Source organism: Microtus pennsylvanicus, chromosome 3, assembly GCF_037038515.1.
Source record: "Microtus pennsylvanicus isolate mMicPen1 chromosome 3, mMicPen1.hap1, whole genome shotgun sequence".
NCBI lineage: Eukaryota > Metazoa > Chordata > Mammalia > Rodentia > Cricetidae > Microtus > Microtus pennsylvanicus.
In genome coordinates this window covers 98,869,777-98,889,342 of record NC_134581.1, presented here as the reverse complement: position 1 = coordinate 98,889,342, position 19,566 = coordinate 98,869,777, and the positions used below count along the sequence as shown (strand labels likewise).

Sequence of the window (19,566 nt, the reverse complement as noted above, 5' to 3'; positions counted from 1 at the left end):
ACGAACTCGCAACACAGTAGCGGGAGCCGGTTTGCCCAGCGCCCGACCTCCGTAAGCCCTGCCCACCTGGGACCCAGCCAATCAGAGTGCGTTGCCGGGAAGGTTTGTCTCGCCCATAGAGGTGGTGCGCCTCGTGATTGGCCAGCGGGCGGCAACCAGTGGGGCTGCCCGCCACCGCAGGGTGTTTGGTTTTTCAAACCCGACGGGCGGGAAAGAGAGGAAAGCTTTAACTGACCCCAGGAAAGAAGTTGGAGACAGGCTAGCGCGGGCTGATCCTGGGTCTTTAGCGCCTCCGGGAGGAATGGAGGCAGGACTGGAAGCTCTCAGAACTGGAATATTCTATTTATTTATATACCCCGGAAGTCCTAATGAGCTCTTACTATGAGTCGGGAACTTAGTTCATTCATTTTACTGCTGTGCAAGAGGAACGGCCTCCTGGCGGTCAGGTGCGCGCCTTCATATATTTTTTTGTTTGCTTTAAATTTATGAGACAGAGTCTCACTATGGCCCTGTCTGTCCAGGAACAACTCACAGATATCCACCTGCCTCCACCATCAGTGCTGGGATTAAAGGAGGGGGCTTTTTTTTTTTTAGAAAGTGTCTTGGAGCCGGAGCCAGGCAGTGGGGGGCCTTTAATCCCAGCACTTGGGAGGCAGAGGCAGGCGGATCTCTGAGTTCGAGGCCAGGCTGGTCTACCAAGTGAGTTCCAAGACAGGCTCCAAAACTACACAGAGAAATCCTGTCTCAAAAAACCAAAAAGAAAAAAAAATCCAGGAAAGCAAGACAGAAGACAAGGCTTATCCATTGAAAGACATCCTGTTCTTCCAGAGGACCCAAGTTTGGTGCTCAGCACCTATAGACAGGCAAGAGGAGTAATGAAAGACAGTCAGACCCTGTCTTCAAAAAAAAAAAAAAAACGAAAAAACATCCAGGCGCACATCTTTAATATCAGCCCTTGGGAGGCAGAGGCAGGTGAGTCTCTGTAAATTTAAGGCCAGTCTGGTCTACAAACCGAATTCCAGGACAGCATAGACTGTTACACAGAGAAACCTTGTCTTGAAACACCCCCCCCAAAAAAAATCAAAAGAAAAATATGCATGAGCAAACGCCCTGAGGTTCAAAGTGTGTGATGAGATGGGAAGGAAGAATGGGTGGGTGGGAAGGTGGGCTGGTGGCTGCGGAGTGGTGTGCAAAACAGACACCTTCCACTTTTAACAAGCTGGGAAGCGCACCAGGGTTAAGTGGGGCAGTTATGGACTGCGGGATTTTAGAGTGACCTCTGGTGGCTACAGAGGGAACCATAGAGAGATAGGGAACAAAGGGGAGGGTGCAGAGGAAGCAGGGTGCAAGATTGGCGACTTATGGTCAGTCCCAGTCCATAGCCAAGAAGCACATCCACAGCTGTTAGATTTATTTCAATGACACCTAAAGCTCAGATGGAGGGCCAGCAGGGCCTCGGCTCAGCAGCCCAGAGCTGCCCAAGGCAGGTCATTGCAAGAAGGCACTCGTGGAGGGGGAGGGGCTGTTCGGCCCTCTACATGTAAAATCAGGATGGGAGAGCTCCAGTCTAGACAGCTGAGTGAGAGGTACCAGGTGCTGGCTGCCAGAATGTGTTATCAGTGCCCTAACCCAGCATGAACACACACACACACACACACACACACACACACACACACACACACACACCCCATCTCTCTATAGTCTGCAGTTCAGATCTGGGGAGAGAGAAGCCTCATGTTCAAATCCCCACTTCTTCTCCTTTTTAGCTGGTACGAAGCTGATAATCTGCAGAAAAAGATGAGCAGGGACCATCTTAGAACCGAGAAAGGGGAAATAGAGTCCTCCAACACCCACAAAATCTATCCTGGGTCCCAACGCACAAAATTACCCCTGGAAATATTTCACAGTGCTTAAGGCTTACAGGGTTGGGACATGGGTGGCTGGATGGTAGAGTTCCTAACTATTGCGTGTAAAGCCCTGGTTTCCGTCCTATTGCCATAAAAAAAATTAAATTAATTGAAAAAAAACCTTATTTAGATCAGGATGAGTTCCACACAGGCGCCTTCCTCTGATCGCCAGGACCATATGCAGGCAGCATAAGTGCTAAGTGTCACCATCTTTTTCAGACCTTATGGTCACCATGTAGCCAGCCCACCACCCCATTTTAAAGATGTGTAAGCTGAAGCGCAAGGAAGCATGCATGGTAAGGGAAGGGTTTGGGGCAAAACATGCTCTTTTGGAACTGTCCCAAATATCATCAAAGTCATCAGTCCCCATGCCCTTCATCTTGTATCTCATTGTCCCAGAGAGCCAGGCTCTTACCCCCACTCTGGGTGATGTAGCGAACCCAGGGCAGGGCCTGGTACCCACTTTTCTCGATGATCTTCATGTAACGGACCTGGAAAACAAAAAAAGAAGTGGCCAAGAACTAGGGATGTAGCTCAGCAGTAGAGCTTCCTTCCAGAGTCACTGGTGAGGAGCTGGGGTCTGAGTCGTGGGAGAGTCCCTGTCTAGCCAGTCCCTGGGTTCAGTCCTGGTATGGAGGGTTATTGGTGGGGGGAAGATGACGAGAGGTGGAAGGAAAAGTGATGGCCTGTGTAAAGAGAACACACAGGGCATACTTTAGGATACAATATGACACAAGCTGGGCATGACAAGCACAAAGAGGGAGTGATCCAGGCCAGTAGGGAAAAGGAAGTAGAGAGAAAATACAGAACAGAGCTGGGGACAGGACAAGAGAATAGAGAATACTCTGTGGGCAGGGGAGGGCAGGTGAATAGTGACTGAGCAAGGGGAGGCAGAGAGGGGAGAGCCCCAGCCTGAGAACAGAAGAGGCAACATTCAGAGCAGAAGACAAAGGTGGGGGACCTGGCATGGGGACACATCCTAGGACTCTCATCCTGAGCTTGGGAATTCTAAACTCAAGGCCAACCTGGGTTGTGTGGTGAGTTTGAGACCAGCCTGGACTCAGTGTGAGTCCTTGGCTAATAGCCAGCTTGGGTTCCAAACAAACTAATAACACCTGCTGTGGGGGCGCACTCTGGAAACAGAGGCAGGCAGGTCTCTGCTTGAGTTCAGTGCCAGTTGGCCTACAAAGTGAGTTACAGGTCAGCCTGGCTACAGTGAGATCCTGTCTCAAAAAAACAAAAACGGGGGCTGGAGAGATGTCTCAGTGGTTAAGAGCACTCTGGCTGTTCTTCCAGAGGACCCGGGTTAGAATAAAACACTCTGTAACTCCAGTTCCAGAGGATCTGACACCTTCTGACCTCCACAGGGACTGTATGCACGTGGTTCACAGACATAAGCAGGCAAAACGCTGATACACATAAAATAAATAAAAGCTCAAATGAATAAGTAAGATGTGAGATGAGAGGTGATTGGAGCCTCACCTGGATGCCAGAAACGGTAAAGTATGGGATCTCAAACTTGACCCCAATAGGTGGCCGGCCCTCCACCTCCTCAGTTTCCACGCTGGGGAGTCCGAAGTGGGCACGCATCAAGTACTCTTTGCCACCCTGTGGACACACAGAGGCATCAAACTCTGTGGGTGGTCCGCCTCTGTCTCTCAGGCAACCCTCACAGCAGCCTCCACAGAGGATCATCCATTATACAGATTTCAAAGTTAAGAGAGCTCGCTGAGACCCATAGGAAAAGTCTAACTCCTGTCCCTCAACTGGAGAAAACAGACAGGCCAAATCTAACAGTGGCTGGGTTCAAGGCAAAGGTCCATAGTTCCAGTTACATTGGAAACTAAAGCAAGAGAATCAAAGAATACAAGTTCAAGACCACTCTGGGGTACAGAGTGAGCCCTTGTGTCAAGAAACCAACGGTCCTCAGGAGGCAGAGGCAGGCAGATAGATCTCTGTGAGTTTGAAGCCAGCCTGATCTACAGAGCAAGTTCCAGGACTGATGGGGGAGTGTCATATATCAATCTGTTGATTTCCTTGGTTAAGCAATAAAGAAACTGCTAGGCCCATTGGATAGGCCCACCCTTAGGTGGGTGGAGTAAACAGAACAGAATGCCGGGAGGAAGAGGAAGTGAGGTCAGACTCCACAGCTCTTCTCTCGGGAGCAGACGCAGGAGAGACGCCATGCTACCTGCTCCAGGGAAGACGCACACCATGACCCAGCTCCGACCCAGTATGGACTTAGGCTAGAATCTTCCCGGTAAGCGCACCTAGGGGCGCTACACAGATGATTAGAAATGGGCTAGTCCAGGTGTGAGAATTAGCCTAGAAGAGAATGGGCCAAGCAGTGTTTAAAAGAATACAGTGTCCGTGTAATTATTTGGGGCATAAGCTAGCCGGGCAGGGCAGGTGGCTTGGGTTTGGAGGACGCAGCCCTGCCGCCGCCCCTATTACTACACAGGACAGGCTCCAAAGCTACACGGAGAAATCCTGTCTCAAAAAACAAAAAGAAACCAAGGGTGCGCAGAACAGAGGTAGAACAATAGGGTGTTCAGCCCCCATGTCTCACTCTCACGTAGGCATGCATGCATGAATCACCAACCCTGAGGTGCAGCTACGGCTTGGTTGGTAGTGCTGCTCTGGGCTCTATACCCAGCACCACATAAACCAGGTGTGGCGGTACCTGTGCTCCTGGCACGTAGGAGAGAGAGGGAGGTCACACGAGACCTTGTCTCAAAAGAGTAAAGATGTGACTGGAGATGACTCAGTGGGGAAGAGCACTTGCTGCTCTCCCAGACAACCCACGTTTGGTTCTCAGAAGCCACAAGGCAGTTCACAACTAGCTCAGTTTCAGTGCCAGAGATCCAGTGTCTTCTCTGACTTCGCACATACTATATACAGGGAAAATACTTACACTTATGAAAAGATTTAAAAAGTCAGCTGGGCAGTGGTGGCGCATGCTTTTAATTCCAGAACTTTGGAGGCAGAGGCAGGTGGCTTTCTGTGGGTTCGAGGCCAGCCTGGTCTACACAGTGAGTTCCAAGACAGCCAGGGCTACACAGAGAAACCCTGTCTTAAAAAACAAAAAACGAACAAACAAACAAAAATTAAAAAGTCAATAATAAAAAAAATAAAGGACTGTCAAGATTATGAAGCAAGAAAGGCACTTCCGGCCAAGCCTGCCACCGAGTTCGATCCATTGGGGAGGAGAGAACCAACTCCTATAAGTTATCCTCTGGTTTCCACCTGTGCCCATGGTGCACACACACACACGAAATTAACACAGAATAAAGCCACTAGTGCTCAGAATGTGGAGAATGTGGTCACAATTGGACATTATAGCACACACTTGGGAGGCAGAGGCAAGCAGATCTCTGTGAGTTCGAGGCCAGCCTGGTCTACATAGTGAGTCTAGGCCTGCCATGGATACACAGTGAGACCCTGTCTAAAAAACAAAAACAACAATATCAGCAAAAAGAATGTGGGTCAGGGCTGGAGAGATGGCTCAGTGGTTAAGAGCACTGCCTGCTCTTCCAAAGGTCCTGAGTTCAATTCCCAGCAACCACATGGTAGCTCACAACCATCTGTAAAGAGGTCTGGCGCCCTCTTCTGGCCTTCAGGCATACAGACAGAATATTGTATACATAATAAATAAATAAATAAATAAATAAATAAAATTAAAAAAAAAAAAAGAATGTGGGTCAATTGTCATCCATCCCATTTCACAGATGAGCTGAGTCTATGAAGGAAACACCAGGAACCAAAGCCGTATCCCTAAGGACTTATGGGGAAGGGAGATGTTATTTCAGGAAGGTTCAGTTTCTCCACCTTGGTTTGGTTTGGTTTTTCAAACAGAATCTCATGTAGCCTAGGCTAGACTTGAAGTAGTTATGTGTTTGTTTTATCCTCCTGCCTCCACCTCCCAGCTGGAAGGAAGGCAGACACAGTCACACATCTAGTGTACCCCACTTCTTCAGCCTCCATGATAGCCATGTGCATACTGATGAGGTCTCATGTGGTGCAGGCAGGCCCCACCACCACTAAAGCCCCTCTCACCCTGGATCCCACCTTTCCTAATACTCACAGGGAAGGACTTGATACTCCAAATGACAACATTCTTCTCGGGCACATACTTGGCACTGCCCACACTGGTCTTGAAGCGTGGGGAATCTGCATCGCTGGGTACGGGCACAGATATTTCCACGCCATTGGCCACTGACTGCTTCTTAAATTGCCCCTTAGCCTGTCAGGAGAGAGAAGGAGGCAAAAAGAATTCAACCTGAGCAAGATTAGTGTTGGGTGCTTGTGATCCCAGCTACTCTGGAGGCTGAAGCAGGAGGATGTCAAGTTCAAGGCTAGCCTGGACTATAGAGACAGAGTTCAAGTCCAGCCTGGACTATAGAGACAGTGTTCAGAGTCAGCCTGAGTCAGCCTGGACTATAGAGGCAGTGTTCAGGGTCAAAAAAAAAAAATAATGACAGCTTGAATTTTGCAGGAAAATGGATGGAGCTAGAAAACATTATTTTGAGTGAGGTAACCCAGACACAGAAAGACAATTATCACATGTACTCACTCATAGGTGGTTTGTTAAACATAAAGCAAAGAAAGCCACCCTACAAACCACAATCCCAGAGAACTTAGACAACAATGCGGACACTAAGAGAGACTTACATAGATCTAATCTACATGGGAAGTAGAAAGTAGAAAAAGACAAGATCTCCTGAGTAAATTGGAGCATGGGGACCTTGTGGGGAGGACTGAAGAGGGAAGAGGAGAGGCAGGGAGGGGAGCAGAGAAAAATGTAGAGCTCAATAAATATAAATTTAAAAAAAAAGAAAAGAGGGGCTGGAGAGATGGCTCAGTGGTTAAGAGCACACTGGCTGCTCTTCCAAAGGTCCTGAGTTCAATTCCCAGCAACCACATGGTGGCTCACAACCATCTATCTATAAGGAGATCTGGTGCCCTGCTCTGGCATGCGGGCATACATGGAATGTTGTATACATAATAACTAAATAAATCTTTAAAAAACAAAAACAAAACAAAACAAAAAAACAAGAAAGAAACCTAAAAAAAAACAAAACAACAACAACAACAAAACACTAAGAACCCTACATCTTGATGGATAGGCGACAGGAAGTGAGCTGACACTGGGCATGGACTGAGCATGTGTGAGAGCTCAAAGCCCACCTCCACAGTGACACAACAAGGCCACACCTACTCCAGCAAAGCCACTTCCTGTGAGTTTATGGGGCCAATTACATTCAAACTATCACATCATATAAATTACGAAAATGTCATAAACTGGGTGGTGGCGGCAACAGTGCACACCTTTAATCCCAGTACTCAGGAGGCGAAGGCAAGCAGATCTCTGTAAGTTGGCTTCTGTTCAGACCAACTTGGTCTACTTGGCAAGTTGCAGGACAACCCAGGGCTACATAGAGAGAACTTGTCTCAAAAAAAAAAAAAAGAGGGCTGGAGAGTTGGCTCAGTGGTTAAGAGCACTGCCTGCTCTTCCAAAGGTCCTGAGTTCAATTCCCAGCAACCACATGGTGGCTCACAACTATCTGTAATGGGGTCTGGTGCCCTCTTCTGGCCTTCAGGCATACACACAGACAGAATATTGTACACATAATAAATAAATAAATATTTAAAAAAAAAAAAAAAAAGAAAAGAAAAAGAGAAAAAGAAAATAGAAAAGAAAAGAAAAGAAAAGAAAAGAAAGAAAGAAAGAAAGAAAGAAAGAAAAACTACCTGGGCAGTGGTGGCACATGCCTTTAATTTTAGCACTTGGAAGGCAGATGCAGGCAGATCTCTGTGAGTCCAAGGCTAGTCTGTTCTACACAGTGAGTTCCAGGACAGGCTCTAAAGCTACACAAAGAAAACTTGTCTCAAGGGCTGGAGAGATGGCTCAGAGGTTAAGAGCACTGCCTGCTCTTCCAAAGGTCCTGAGTTCAATTCCCAGCAACCACATGGTGGCTCACAACCATCTGTAATGAGGTCTGATGCCCTCTTCTGGCCTGCAGGCACACACATAGACAATATTGTATACATAATAAATAAAAATATAAAAACTTCCTGAGTGCATGCCTCAGCACTCAGGAAGCAGATGCAGGTGGATCTCTGAGTTTGAGGCCAGCCTGTTCTACAAGAGCTAGTTCCAGTACAGGCTTCAAATCTACAGAGAAACCCTGTCTCAAAAAGTAAATAAATAAATGGCTTTGCTGGAGTAGGTGTGGTCTTGGAGGAAGCATGTCACTGTGGAGGCGGGCTTTGAGGTCTCACACGTGCTCAGTCCATGCCCAGTGTCTCAAATCACTTACTGTTGCAGTGGATCAAGATGTAGGACTCTCAGCTTCAGCACCATGTCTGCAGACACAATGCCATGTCCCACTATGATGATAATGGACTAAACCTCTGAACTGTAAGCCACCCCAATTAAATGTTTTCCTTTGTAAGAGTTACTATGGTCAAAAAAAAAGTTACTGTGGTCATGCTGTCTCTTCACAGCAATAGAAACTCTAAGACACCCATTCACATAAAATAAAAACAAAATTTAAACCAATAAGGGGCTGAGAAGATCATTCATCTCTAGACCCAGCCCTTGGGAGGCGGAGCAGAGGCAAGCAGATTTCTGAGTTTGAGGCCATTCTTGTCTACACAGGGAGTTCATCCAGGGTTACACAGTGAGATCTTGCAAAGATCTGAAGAGATGGCTCAGGGGTTAAGAACATTAGCTGCTCTTCCAGAGGACTCCACTTTGAGTCTCAGAACCCACATGGAGGCTCACAACCATCTATAACTCCAGTTCCAGGGGATCCAGTGCCCTCATCTAGTCTCTGTGGGCACAAGGCAGGCAAGTCTTGCATGGCAGACATGCATGCAGGTAAAACACACACACACACACAAAGTTAAGGGAAAAAGAGTTAAAAACATGGTGCCTGTGCGGAGAAAGACTCCTCCCAGAGCTCACCTTGACCATGATCTCCACTCGGCTGTGGGAGAATTTCTCAATGACTGATTCGATCCAGATCAGGGGTTTGACCTGCAGGCGGAGGAGGCAGTGTTCAGAGATTCTGACGCCTGCCCTTGATTCACTGCCCACCACTTCCTTTGTGTCAGGCTGGGCCCCATCTCACCTGGGTGCTTAGGCGATAAGACATGAGTTCAAAGTCCCCATCCGGGGGGATGAAGGAGATGGTTCGGTCATTGTCAAAGCGTGAAAGCCTCACACACTGGTGGAATTTCACATCTTCCAGCTCCACAGACTTATTTTTGCTCCCTGAAACTCGGAGTGGAGAGAGCAGAGTGACCCTGGGGCTGAGGAGTGTGCTCCACCCCACCTTTGGGTGCTACCTTCTCCAGTCTGCAGAGGAGGCCCAGGGTCTAGGCTGAGTGGTAGTGGTGGGACCTGAAACAGAAGCCCAGCGTCTGGCTCCCACCCCAATCTTCTGCTTTCTATTTTCATTTTATTCTTCTAAAAATTTTAGCAAGACTTTTTTTTAATTTTTGTTTTTTTGAGACAGTCTACATAGCCTTGGTTGTCCTAAAATTCCATATGTAGACCAGGCTGGCCTCCAAATTAGAGATCCACCCATCTCTTCATCCCAGGTGTAGGATTAAACACATGAGCCACCATGCCCAGCACAAATTTTAGTACTTTTAATTAGATGGAGGTTTGTGTGTCTGAGTGATTGCGTGTGTAAGCGTGTTCGGTGCTCACAGAGGTCAAACATGGTGTCAGAGCTCCTGGAGCTGGGGTTATAAATGGTTGTAAACCACCTGAAGTAGGTGCTCAGATCCTCTGCAGGAGCGAGAAATGTCCTCAGACACTGGGAGCCTCTCCAGGCTCTAATTTTCCCTTTGTACTGTGTGTATGTATGTATTATATGAGTTCATGTGTACATGTGGAAACCAGAGGTTCTTCCCTAAATTATTATTACATTTACTTATTTACTTGGGAGGTGGGGCATGTGTGCCCCAGTGCAAATGGAGGTCAGAAGACAGCTTGTAGAAGTCAGTGCTCTCATTCCACCATGTGGGTCCTGGTTACTGAGCCCCGGCCCTTTTCATGTTTAACAGATTGCTGTGGATGCGTGAGGATAGGTGTGTGGCTGCCACGCCTCTTCCCTCCCACCATGTCAAGGCTCCACGCTGTTCAATCTAGCTGGCCTGTGAGCTTCTGAAAGATCCTCCTGTCTCAACCTCCACTGCATACATCAGTGCTTAGACTTCATGGGGCTGGAAAGATGGCTCAGGGGAAAAGAGCACTGGCTGCTCTTGAAGAGGATCTAGGTTCAATTCCCAGCACCTTAATGGGGCTGACATGTAATTCCTCAGGTACCAGGGGATCTGGCACCCTCTTCTGGCCTCTGTGGGTACTACATAGACATGATGCACATACAGAAAAAAAATACCCATATACATAATAAATGAACAAATAAACATGTAAACAAAATCTTTAAAAGGAGTTGGGCAATGGTAATACACACCTTTAATCCCAGCACTCAGGAGGCAGAGGCAGGTGGATCTCTGTGAGTTCGAGGCCAGCCTGATCTATACAGCGAGTTCCAGGACTGGCTCCACTCAAGAAAAAAAAAAAAGGAAAGGGAAAAAAAACCCTGTCTTGAAAAAAAACAATAAATAAATTAATTAATTTATGAATAAATAAATAAAAGATCTTTAAAAGGAATGCTGAGATTTCAGATGTACACCAGCACTTCTGGGTTTTTCTGTGTGGGTTTAGGGATCTCATTCAGGTGTTTGTGGCCAAGTGATTTCCCTGTTCAGCCTTCTCTCTAGCCCACTGTCTTATCTTTTGACAAAAAGTGTCTCATTCAACCTGGAACTCACAAACTAGCAAGCAGGAATGTCCAGAGAACTCTGAGGATCTCCTCCAGTGTCACAGAGCAGATAAACACCACCATGCACACCTTTGTATTTGATTTGTTTTGGGAACAGGGTTTCACCATGTAATCGTGGCTGATCTGGATCTTGTTATGTAGACAAAGATCCACCTGCTCCGCCTCCTACATGCTGGGATTAAAGGTGTGCGCCACCACTGCCTGGCTTCTATGCCTGCTTTTTTATTTATTCGTTTGTTTATATTTTATGTGCATTGGTGTTTTGCCTGCATGTACAGCTGTGTGAGGGTGTCAGATCTTAGAGTTACAGTTGTGAGCTACCATGTGGGTGCTGGGTCTCCTGGAAAGGCAGACAGTGTTCTTGACTGCTGAGCCATTTCTCCAGCCTCCAAAGCCTGGTTTTTGTTTGTTTGGTTGGATGGTTGGTTTGGGTTTTCCTCAAGACAGGATTTGTCTGTGGAGCCCTGGTTGATCTGGAACTCACTCTGTAGACCAGGCTGGCCTTGAACTCGTGGAGATCAGCCTGCCTCTGCCTCTGGGTGCTAGTGTGAAAGGTGTGCTTGGTATGATCTTTGGAGACAGGGTTTTATGTAGCCCAGAACAGCTTCACATTCACTAAGTAGTTGAGAATTACCTTGATTCCTGCTTCTACCTCCCAAATTCTGGGATTACTCTTATGTAACACTATGCTTGGCTTGACTTGGCTTTTCTTGTTTGGCTTTATTTTACAGTGTGTATGTGTGTGTGTGTGTGTACATTTGTATGCGTGTGTATATTTGTATGCGTGTGTACATGTATACATTGACACCGGAGGACAATACCAGGTGTCTTTCCTCAGGTGACATCCACCTTTTTTTTTTTTTTTCCTGAGACAACATTTCTCTTTTGGCCTGGAACTTGTTGATTAAGCCCCCTTAGCATTCTTAGTGCTGCAACCATTTATCTCTGCCCATTTCTTATAACCCATCTGCTACCCTAACCAGATGACACTGAACTCCTCACCTTCCTGCCTCAGCCTCCAGAGTGCTGACATTACAACATGGATTACTCTGTCTGTCTGTCTGAGAGATGTTTAAATATTATTAACCTGTCTGCTCCCACTAGAATGTCAAGGCTTGATCAGCAGGCAGCTCTCATTAACAAAGAAAGCATTTGTTAGGTGAACTTTGCTGCTGAGACACAAGGCTCCATTATGAGAGAGCATGTGAACACTTATCTCAGAACTGGCCTCCGTCTAGGGGTAGCCCCTCCCCGGGAAGGGGTTCCCCCCCAATCTTACGGCCAGTAAGCTCAAAGAGCACTCGGTCATTGAGGCCCAGCCGCAGCTCTGGCATCCCAGACAAAAACACCTTCAGCTTGATGGTGCCCACAATCTCGCTGAGCAAGACACTGCCATTAGCATTGACCTGCAAAGGGGGTATCCCAATGTGGGGTGTCAACAGGTACAGAGTCCCCCCTCCTGCCCCCAGGACATGAGGCACAGAAGCTCACCAGAAGATTAACAGACTCTATGACGTCAATGAAGACCTCATTCTTCTTGTACTTGATCCCCTCGGAGCGCCACGACACGGCATTGGTGACTGTGGATGGTACTCGAGACTTGCCTGTCTCCAGCTTGTTGCCCTGTTGTGTGATATACCTATTGGGGAGAGCAGTGAGGGTCTCAGCTAAACCAGGGACCTCTCAGAGGGAGCAGCCTCCCGGTCACAGGCACCTTCTCGTACTCACTCCTGCAGGATCTTGCTGTCTGTGGTCTGCGGAAAGCCGAAGTCCATGAGCTCGTCCAGCAGCTCGTACACAATGACAAAGTTATCACGGATGCTCTCCTCCTCCAGCTCCTTAAAATACTCACAGAAGACCTGGGCGTGGGGTTCCAGGGAACACACTCAGCCAGTAAGCAAATATGGACAACCTACTTACTCTGTGCCTGGGCTGCAAACAGAGAGACAGGCTCCCTCCCATGGAGCAATTTAATGAGGAAAAGTGATAGCCACGGGTGATGGGGTATATCATATTCAACATGCCAGCGTGGGAAGGAAACAGCAGCGGAAACCTACACCTTGAAGAATCTAGACTGACAGCTAGAGGGGTTAAAATGGGTTTTCTGGGTGTGGGGATGGTACAGGGGTTGGAAGAAACCAGCACCTTGCTTTAGGTCAGGACTCTAGAAATGAGCAACACCCCAGCCCCTCCCTGGGGATTCTATGCAGGGGCTCTACAAAGGAGCTACACCCCAGCCCTCCAGACTGTTGCTCTGAGACAGGGTCTGGCTATGGAACCTAGGCTGGGCATGAACTTTCCATCCACTTGCTGTAGCCTTCAAAGCTCTAGGATGAGAGGTCTGATCCATCTTGTTCTCCCTAAGAAAAAAAGTGTGGAGGCCATGTATGGTGGGTCATGTCTTTAATCCCAGAACTCAGGAGGCAGAGACAAGGGGTCTTTTTGAGTTCAAGGCCAACCTGGGCTATATAGTAAGTTCCAGGATTAAATAGAGAGACCCTGTCTTAAACAAAACAAAACAAACAAAAAAGTTGGGGCTGGAGAGACGTTCTGGGGTTAAAAGCACTGTGTCCAGGTTCAGTGCCCAGCACCAAGACAGCAGCTCACAACGGTCTGTAACTCCAGTCCCAGCAGAGCCAACATTCCATCCCGGCCTCTGTGGGCACTGCATCCCTGAAGCACATAGACATACGAGCAAGCAAAATACCCATATACATAAAATTAAAAGTAAATAAATCTTAAATAAAGTGTATATCTTATAGATCCATGTTCTGCACCACGAATCTGTGTATCTGTCAGGTGTATAGGGCCAGTGATGTGATGTAAACAGAAGAGAATAAAACAGAGTAAATGGATGTAATTCTCTAGCAGATGAAAAACCAACATCAAAGCAAAACAGACGAGACAGATGGCTTAGCAAGCAGTCACTTGTTACCAAACCTGATGACCCTGGGACCCATGTGCTGAAGGCTAGCTGTCTCCTGATCTCCACACCCATACCTCACACACATGTGCACACACATGTGCCGGTGCACAGACACACACACACAAAGAACTAACTGAATACATGTAATACATTCCAATAAAAAACTAGGTACACCTGTGCCTGGAAGTTCAAGGTCAGTTGGGCTGCAAGAGAGCCTGTCTCAAAAATAAATACACAGACATGACTACCTGAACTAAATTGAGCAGTCAGCATCCTATTATGGAGAGGGATGTAGGAGACACCACTTCTGGGGATCTATAGGCCATTAATGGTTGCTAGGGTGGGGAGACATCTTTTTTCTTTTTCTTCCTTCCTTCCTTCCTTCCTTCCTTCCTTCCTTCCTTCCTTCCTTCCTTCCTCTTCCTTCCTTTCTTTCTTTTTGTATGTGTGTGTGTGGTTTCTCTTCATAGCCCTGGTTGTCCTGGAACTTGCTCTGTAGACTAGGCTAGCCTCTAACTCATAGAGATTCACCAGCCTCTGCCTCCCAAGTACTGGGATTAAAGGCTTGGACACCACCATTTGGCAATAAACAAACAAACAAACAAACAAACAAATAAATAATGATGGCCTTCCAGAGGCTGCAGAGCTAGCTCAGTCATTCAAAGCACTGGCTGCTCTTCCAAAGACCCAGGTTTGATTCTCAGCACCTACATAACAGCTCAAACCATCTTTTAACCCCAGTCCCAAAGGATCCAATGCTCCATTCCAGCCTGCTTGGGCATGTGGTTCACAGACACACACTCTAGCACACCCATACAAATAAAAATAAATTTTAAAGAATTTGAAAATTCTTTTCGGCTGGGTAGTGATGGTGCACACCTTTAATCCCAGCGCTAGGGAAGCAGCAGCAGGATGTTTTCTGTGAATTTGAGGCCAGTCTGGTCTACAAAGTAAGTTCCAGAACAGTCAGAGCTGTTACACAGGGAAACCCTGTCTTGAAAAGAAAAACCAATAAAATAAAATAAAACAAACTTCCAGATGAATATAAAGTACACATGTATACACGAAAGACAAGCTCGTTTCCTGAAGTCTCTGCTCTATCCCCGGGATGTCTCACTACACATCTACAAAGGTTCTAACATCTGAAACACCCAACATCAGGGCACGCCCAGCACCGAGCACACTGATGCTCAACCTGCATCCCCCATTTGAACCTTGTTCTGCTCAAACCCCTTAGCCTCCACTCTATGCACACCTCAGGGCCTTGTTCACCTTGCCCTCTGGGGGGGACACTTTCTCTGTCTTTCTTCACCTCCAAGGCTCCCTTTTCCTATCCCTTTCTTCCCTTCCCGTTACAACAGCACTCCTGTTGGGTTTGTAGGCACAGAAACAGCAGGGAAATGGAACTAGACCCCAAACTCAAATCTGGGGGCGACTCTTCCTAATCCAGTGGTGAGAGGAGAGAGAAGGCTTTAATGGGCATGTCATGGGGGAGAGGGGGAGCACAAATAGACAGACAGACCAGCTAGCAATGAGAGGCCAGTACCTACCTCCACAGTCTTGTACAGAAAGGAGTACACCAGAGAGGCATTGGCGTTCTTCAGCGTGGTGGCCACCACTGGTACAGTAAGGTTAAGGAAAAAGAGCCATTTTCGAGGGAGGGGTACTACATGTCTCCTGAAGTCCCCACCCCATTTCTCCTACCCCTTACCCCACGCACTGTGTAAACTGGTCTCAGTACATCGCCCGCCCTCTAGATCAAGTTCTTGGCACTCCTGCCCAGCATGGGGTGGATGCAGTAGAGGTTGCTGTGTTTGATCCACAAGAAGTGTACTCGGCCATGGCTCAGCAGCGGGGCCAGCACACCCTCCTCCTCACGTTGCATAAGCAGTGGCATGAAATGGTCAATCTCCGACATGGGCACGTCACCTTTGTAGTTTCGGCTAATCAGGGGCTAAGGACAGGAAGAAAGGACTCAGCCATCACCAGTACCCAGACCCAGGGTTCAGGGGCCTTAGGATGTCATATTTTCTTTTCTCTAACCCTCCTTTCCCATATACACCTGGCCTCTATTTTTTTTATGGAAGGGATGGGGAGATAGTACCTCACATAGCCCAGGCCAGCCTTGTCACTGAGGATGACTGTGAAGTCCTGGTGCTCCTGCTTCCACCTAGCTAGAGCTATGAAGACAAACCCTCTACCAGCTGGGCTGTGGTGGCGCGTGACTTTAATCCCAGCACTCAGGAGGCAGAGGCAGACGGATCTCTGTGAGTTTGAGGCCAGCCTGGTCTACAAGAGCTAGTTCCAGGACAGGCTCCAAAGCTACAGAGAAACCCTGTCTTGAAAACAAACAACAACAACAACAAAATAAACTCTACCGAGTAAACTACATCCTTAGCCTATCTTTCTTTTTCTTTTCTTATTTATTAGACAGTTTCTCTATGGAGACCCAGCTGGTCTCAAACTCTCAATCCTTCCTGCCTTGGTTTCTTAAATGGTGAGATTACAGGTGTTTGCCGCCACACCATGCTCAGTGTCTAATTCCCACAGACTTGTTACCTAAGTGGCGTAGGTAAGGCTCCACTTCTGTATGCCTCAGTTTCCGTGCCTGTTAAGTGGGTACATAAGACCCACAGTTAAAAGTATACTGGGTCCATATGAAGCTCAACAACTTTCTACTAATGAGTGCTGTGCTGGGGAGAGTGGGAAGTGGTAGCAGGAGGAACAGCAGTGCATCTTGGCTGTACAGAAGTTCAAAGCCAGCCTGGGCTACATGGGAGTCTGCCTCAAAACAGAAGACAAGGCGGATCTCTGTGAGTTCGAGACCAGCCTGGTCTACAGAGCTAGTTCCACGACAGGCTCCAAAGCCACAGAGAAACCCTGTCTCGAAAAAACAAAAAACAAAAAAACAAAACAGAAGACAAAGGATGAGGGGCTTGAGTAGAGCTCGGCAGTGGAGGACTGGCCTAGCATGCATGAAGTCCTTGCGTTCATCCTCAGCACTTCAAAAGTCAATCCAGCATCAGTCAGGGAGGCTGGATGAGAGTCTGAGACAGGAGGATGGCGAAGCTACAGAGTGAATCTGAAGCAGGCCTGGGTAACTCAACCATCTCAAAGCAAACATTAGAGAGGGGGCAGTGACGGAGCTCAGTGGGAGAAGAAGGGCTTGCCACCAAGCCCGATGGCCTGAGGGTCGTCCCCAGCACCCACATGGTAGGAGGACAAGTAAGAAGAGCACTGGGTAGTGGTAACACACATCTTTAATCTCAGCGCTAGGAAGGCAGAGGCAGGAGGATCTCTGAGCTCGAGGTCAGCCTGGTCAACAGAGAGAGTTCCCAGACAGCCAGGGCTACACAGAGAAACCCTGTCTTGAAAACCAAACAACAACAAGAACAAGTAAGAAGAGGATTACAACGTGGCCTAGAGGTGCTGTGTGGTTAGCTCGGGTTCCATCCCACCACTGCGGAAGAGGAGGAACCTTTGCTAAGGAGTCCAGTGCCTGCCTCAGTCTTTTTTATATATAATGTATTTTTTCCATTTCATTTTACATCCCAACCACAGTTCCCCCTCCATGCCTCCCCAGTCTTGAGACAGGTGTCATTGTCTCCATTTTCTAGACTGAGAAAGTAGGGGCTTTAAACCATGGCCACAAAAAGTAGACAAGCTGACCTGAACCCTTCTTCATGAACTGTTCTTGTTCAAGAGTATTTTATTTCTTTGTTTTGTCTTGCTCTTGTAGCCCAGGCTGGCCTTGAACTCCTGAGCTCAGGTCATCCTCCTGCCTCAGCTTCCAGAGTAGCAAGGTTTAAAGGTACACAGTACTTGATATGGTTCCTTCCACTGTCCTTATTGTTTGCTTGTTTGTTTTTGTTTTTCAAGACTAGTTTCTCTGGGGAGCCCTTGCTGTCCTGGAACTAGCTTTGTAGACCAGGCTGACCTAGAACTCAGAGATCCGCCTGCCTCCCGAGGCCTGTACCACCAACGCCCGGCTCCGCTGTTGTTATTGTTTTTTCACATGCACTGTTTTTTGTGTGTGCACGATGTGTGTGCAGCAGTGTGGGTCCATGGCTAGTGTGTGTGTGGTCAGAGGACAATTTATGGGTTTTCTCCTTTTCCCTTACTTGGGTTCGAGGCTGAAACTCAGGTCACCAAGTGGCTGTTTGATTTTGAGGCAGTGTATCATGTAGCCTCAAATTCTCTTGGTCCCCTGAGCCTTCTGCCTCCACCCCCAAGTGCTGGAATTACAGGTGTTTATACAGCGCTCTGGGATCAAATCTAGCCAGCTCACAACTGAGGCACATGCCCGGCCCTGTCCATTTAATTACTTTATATTTTATCCTTTTATTACAGGGCTCTTTTTTCATCTGCTGCTATGATGGCCACTGGAGAAGGGACTGGCAGCTTGCAAGGAGAAAGGGAAGGCCTTCCTCTCCGGATAGTTACACTGTGCGAGTTTATTGAGCTCTATGGTTTGCAGAAGGGCTGTGCTCACTGGTTCAGGGCGCTCATATGGTAAGGATCTTTCTTATTCCCATTTTACATATAGGGAAACAGTAAGGCAAGAAGTAAAGCCCCTTGCCGCAGACGCTGGCTGGAGGGGGCGGGTCCCCGGCTCCGGGACCTGCGCCAGCGGCCTCTCCCGGGGTCCCTCGATCCCTTGCCCCCTACCTCACCTTGCCCTTGACGTCCAGAATGAAGACTGCCGAGGCCGACATGGTGGCAGCCGGTGAAGCTGAGAGGCGGGAGCGAGAGGGAGAGGCAGCAGCGCAGCTTCCTTCTTCCTGCGGAAGCGCCCTCACCTAGGTGAGCCGCCAGGTGAGCGCGTCTTAAAGGGGAGGCCGTCAGGTGAGCGCGTCTTAAAGGGGAGGCGGCCAGGTGACCGGCGTGGTCGGCAGCAACGCTGATACTGCTTCTGGGGCTGGGAAAGGCAGAACTTGAGGTGTGTCAGCTGCCCTGTCTGATTTGCTTTTCTTTTTTCTGATTTTCTTTTGGTGATCAACGATGCCTGGGTGGGGATTGAAGAGACGGCTCAGCGGTCAAGTCATTGACTGCTCTTCCAGAGGACCTGGGTTCAATTCCCAGCACCCACATGGCAGCTCACAACTGCCTGAAAATGCAGTTCCACGAGATCTGACACCTTCACACCGGTGCACATAAAATAAAGCTAAATAAATCATTAAAAATATTTTTTAAAAATGCCCGGGTGGATGATGAGACCCCCAGGACACGTGTCCATTGATCTGGCTACCATCCATTTATCGCCCTTTCCGACACACCTTCATCCACATCAGCATCCATCAACCCAGCCATACATACAAGCTTCCGTTCATCCACTAGGGTGTTAATCTGCTCATGTATCTATGGACCTTGCTCTCTCACCCACAAATGCCAGTCTCTAACAGACTTAGCCCCACTCACGGAGGCACGAACAGTTTCTGTTGGTGCCCCAGTGCCACCACCAGACAGATGTTCAGTAATGTCAGTCCTTCTCACTCACTCGCACTATACATTTTTTAATAATTTATTTATTTGCATCTTATGTGCCCGTATGTCTGTGTGAGGGCGTCAGGTCCCATGGAACTAGAGTTACAGACAGTTGTGAGCTGCCATGGTGGTTGCTGGGAATTGACACGGGTCCTGTGGAACGGCAGCCGGTGCTCTTAACTGCTGAACAATCTCTCCAGCCCCATACACTACACATTTTACAACTTTGTTTTGTTTGTTTTCCCCCAGAAACGGGGTTTCCCTGTGTAGCCCTGGCTGTCCTGGAACTCTGTAGACTGGACTGACACTAAATCCACTCGTGTCTGCCTTCCCAGTGCTGGGATTAAAGGTGTCACCACTCCTGACCAGTTTTTTTGTAATATTTCTA

The 19,566-nt window shown here is 48.0% G+C and overlaps 1 protein-coding gene across 2 annotated transcripts; it reads right to left on the bottom strand.

Annotated features, from left to right (window-relative positions):
• Positions 1-1,396: 1,396 nt before the first annotated feature.
• Positions 1,397-18,506, bottom strand: Ap1m2 (adaptor related protein complex 1 subunit mu 2). Of its 2 annotated transcripts, none has more exons than XM_075967966.1 (12): positions 18,368-18,506; positions 15,492-15,648; positions 15,245-15,312; positions 12,497-12,627; positions 12,260-12,407; positions 12,048-12,174; positions 9,044-9,192; positions 8,878-8,949; positions 5,992-6,150; positions 3,390-3,515; positions 2,323-2,398; positions 1,397-1,785 (listed from the first exon to the last, which is right to left on the bottom strand). In XM_075967966.1, the coding sequence occupies exons 1-12, from the start codon at positions 18,407-18,409 to the stop codon at positions 1,763-1,765; spliced, it is 1,278 nt and encodes a 425-aa protein (XP_075824081.1). In that variant the 5' UTR covers positions 18,410-18,506; the 3' UTR covers positions 1,397-1,762. The 2 variants fall into 2 exon arrangements, with proteins under 2 accessions (XP_075824081.1, XP_075824082.1); XM_075967967.1 differs by having other exon boundaries at positions 9,044-9,186.
• Positions 18,507-19,566: the final 1,060 nt, after the last annotated feature.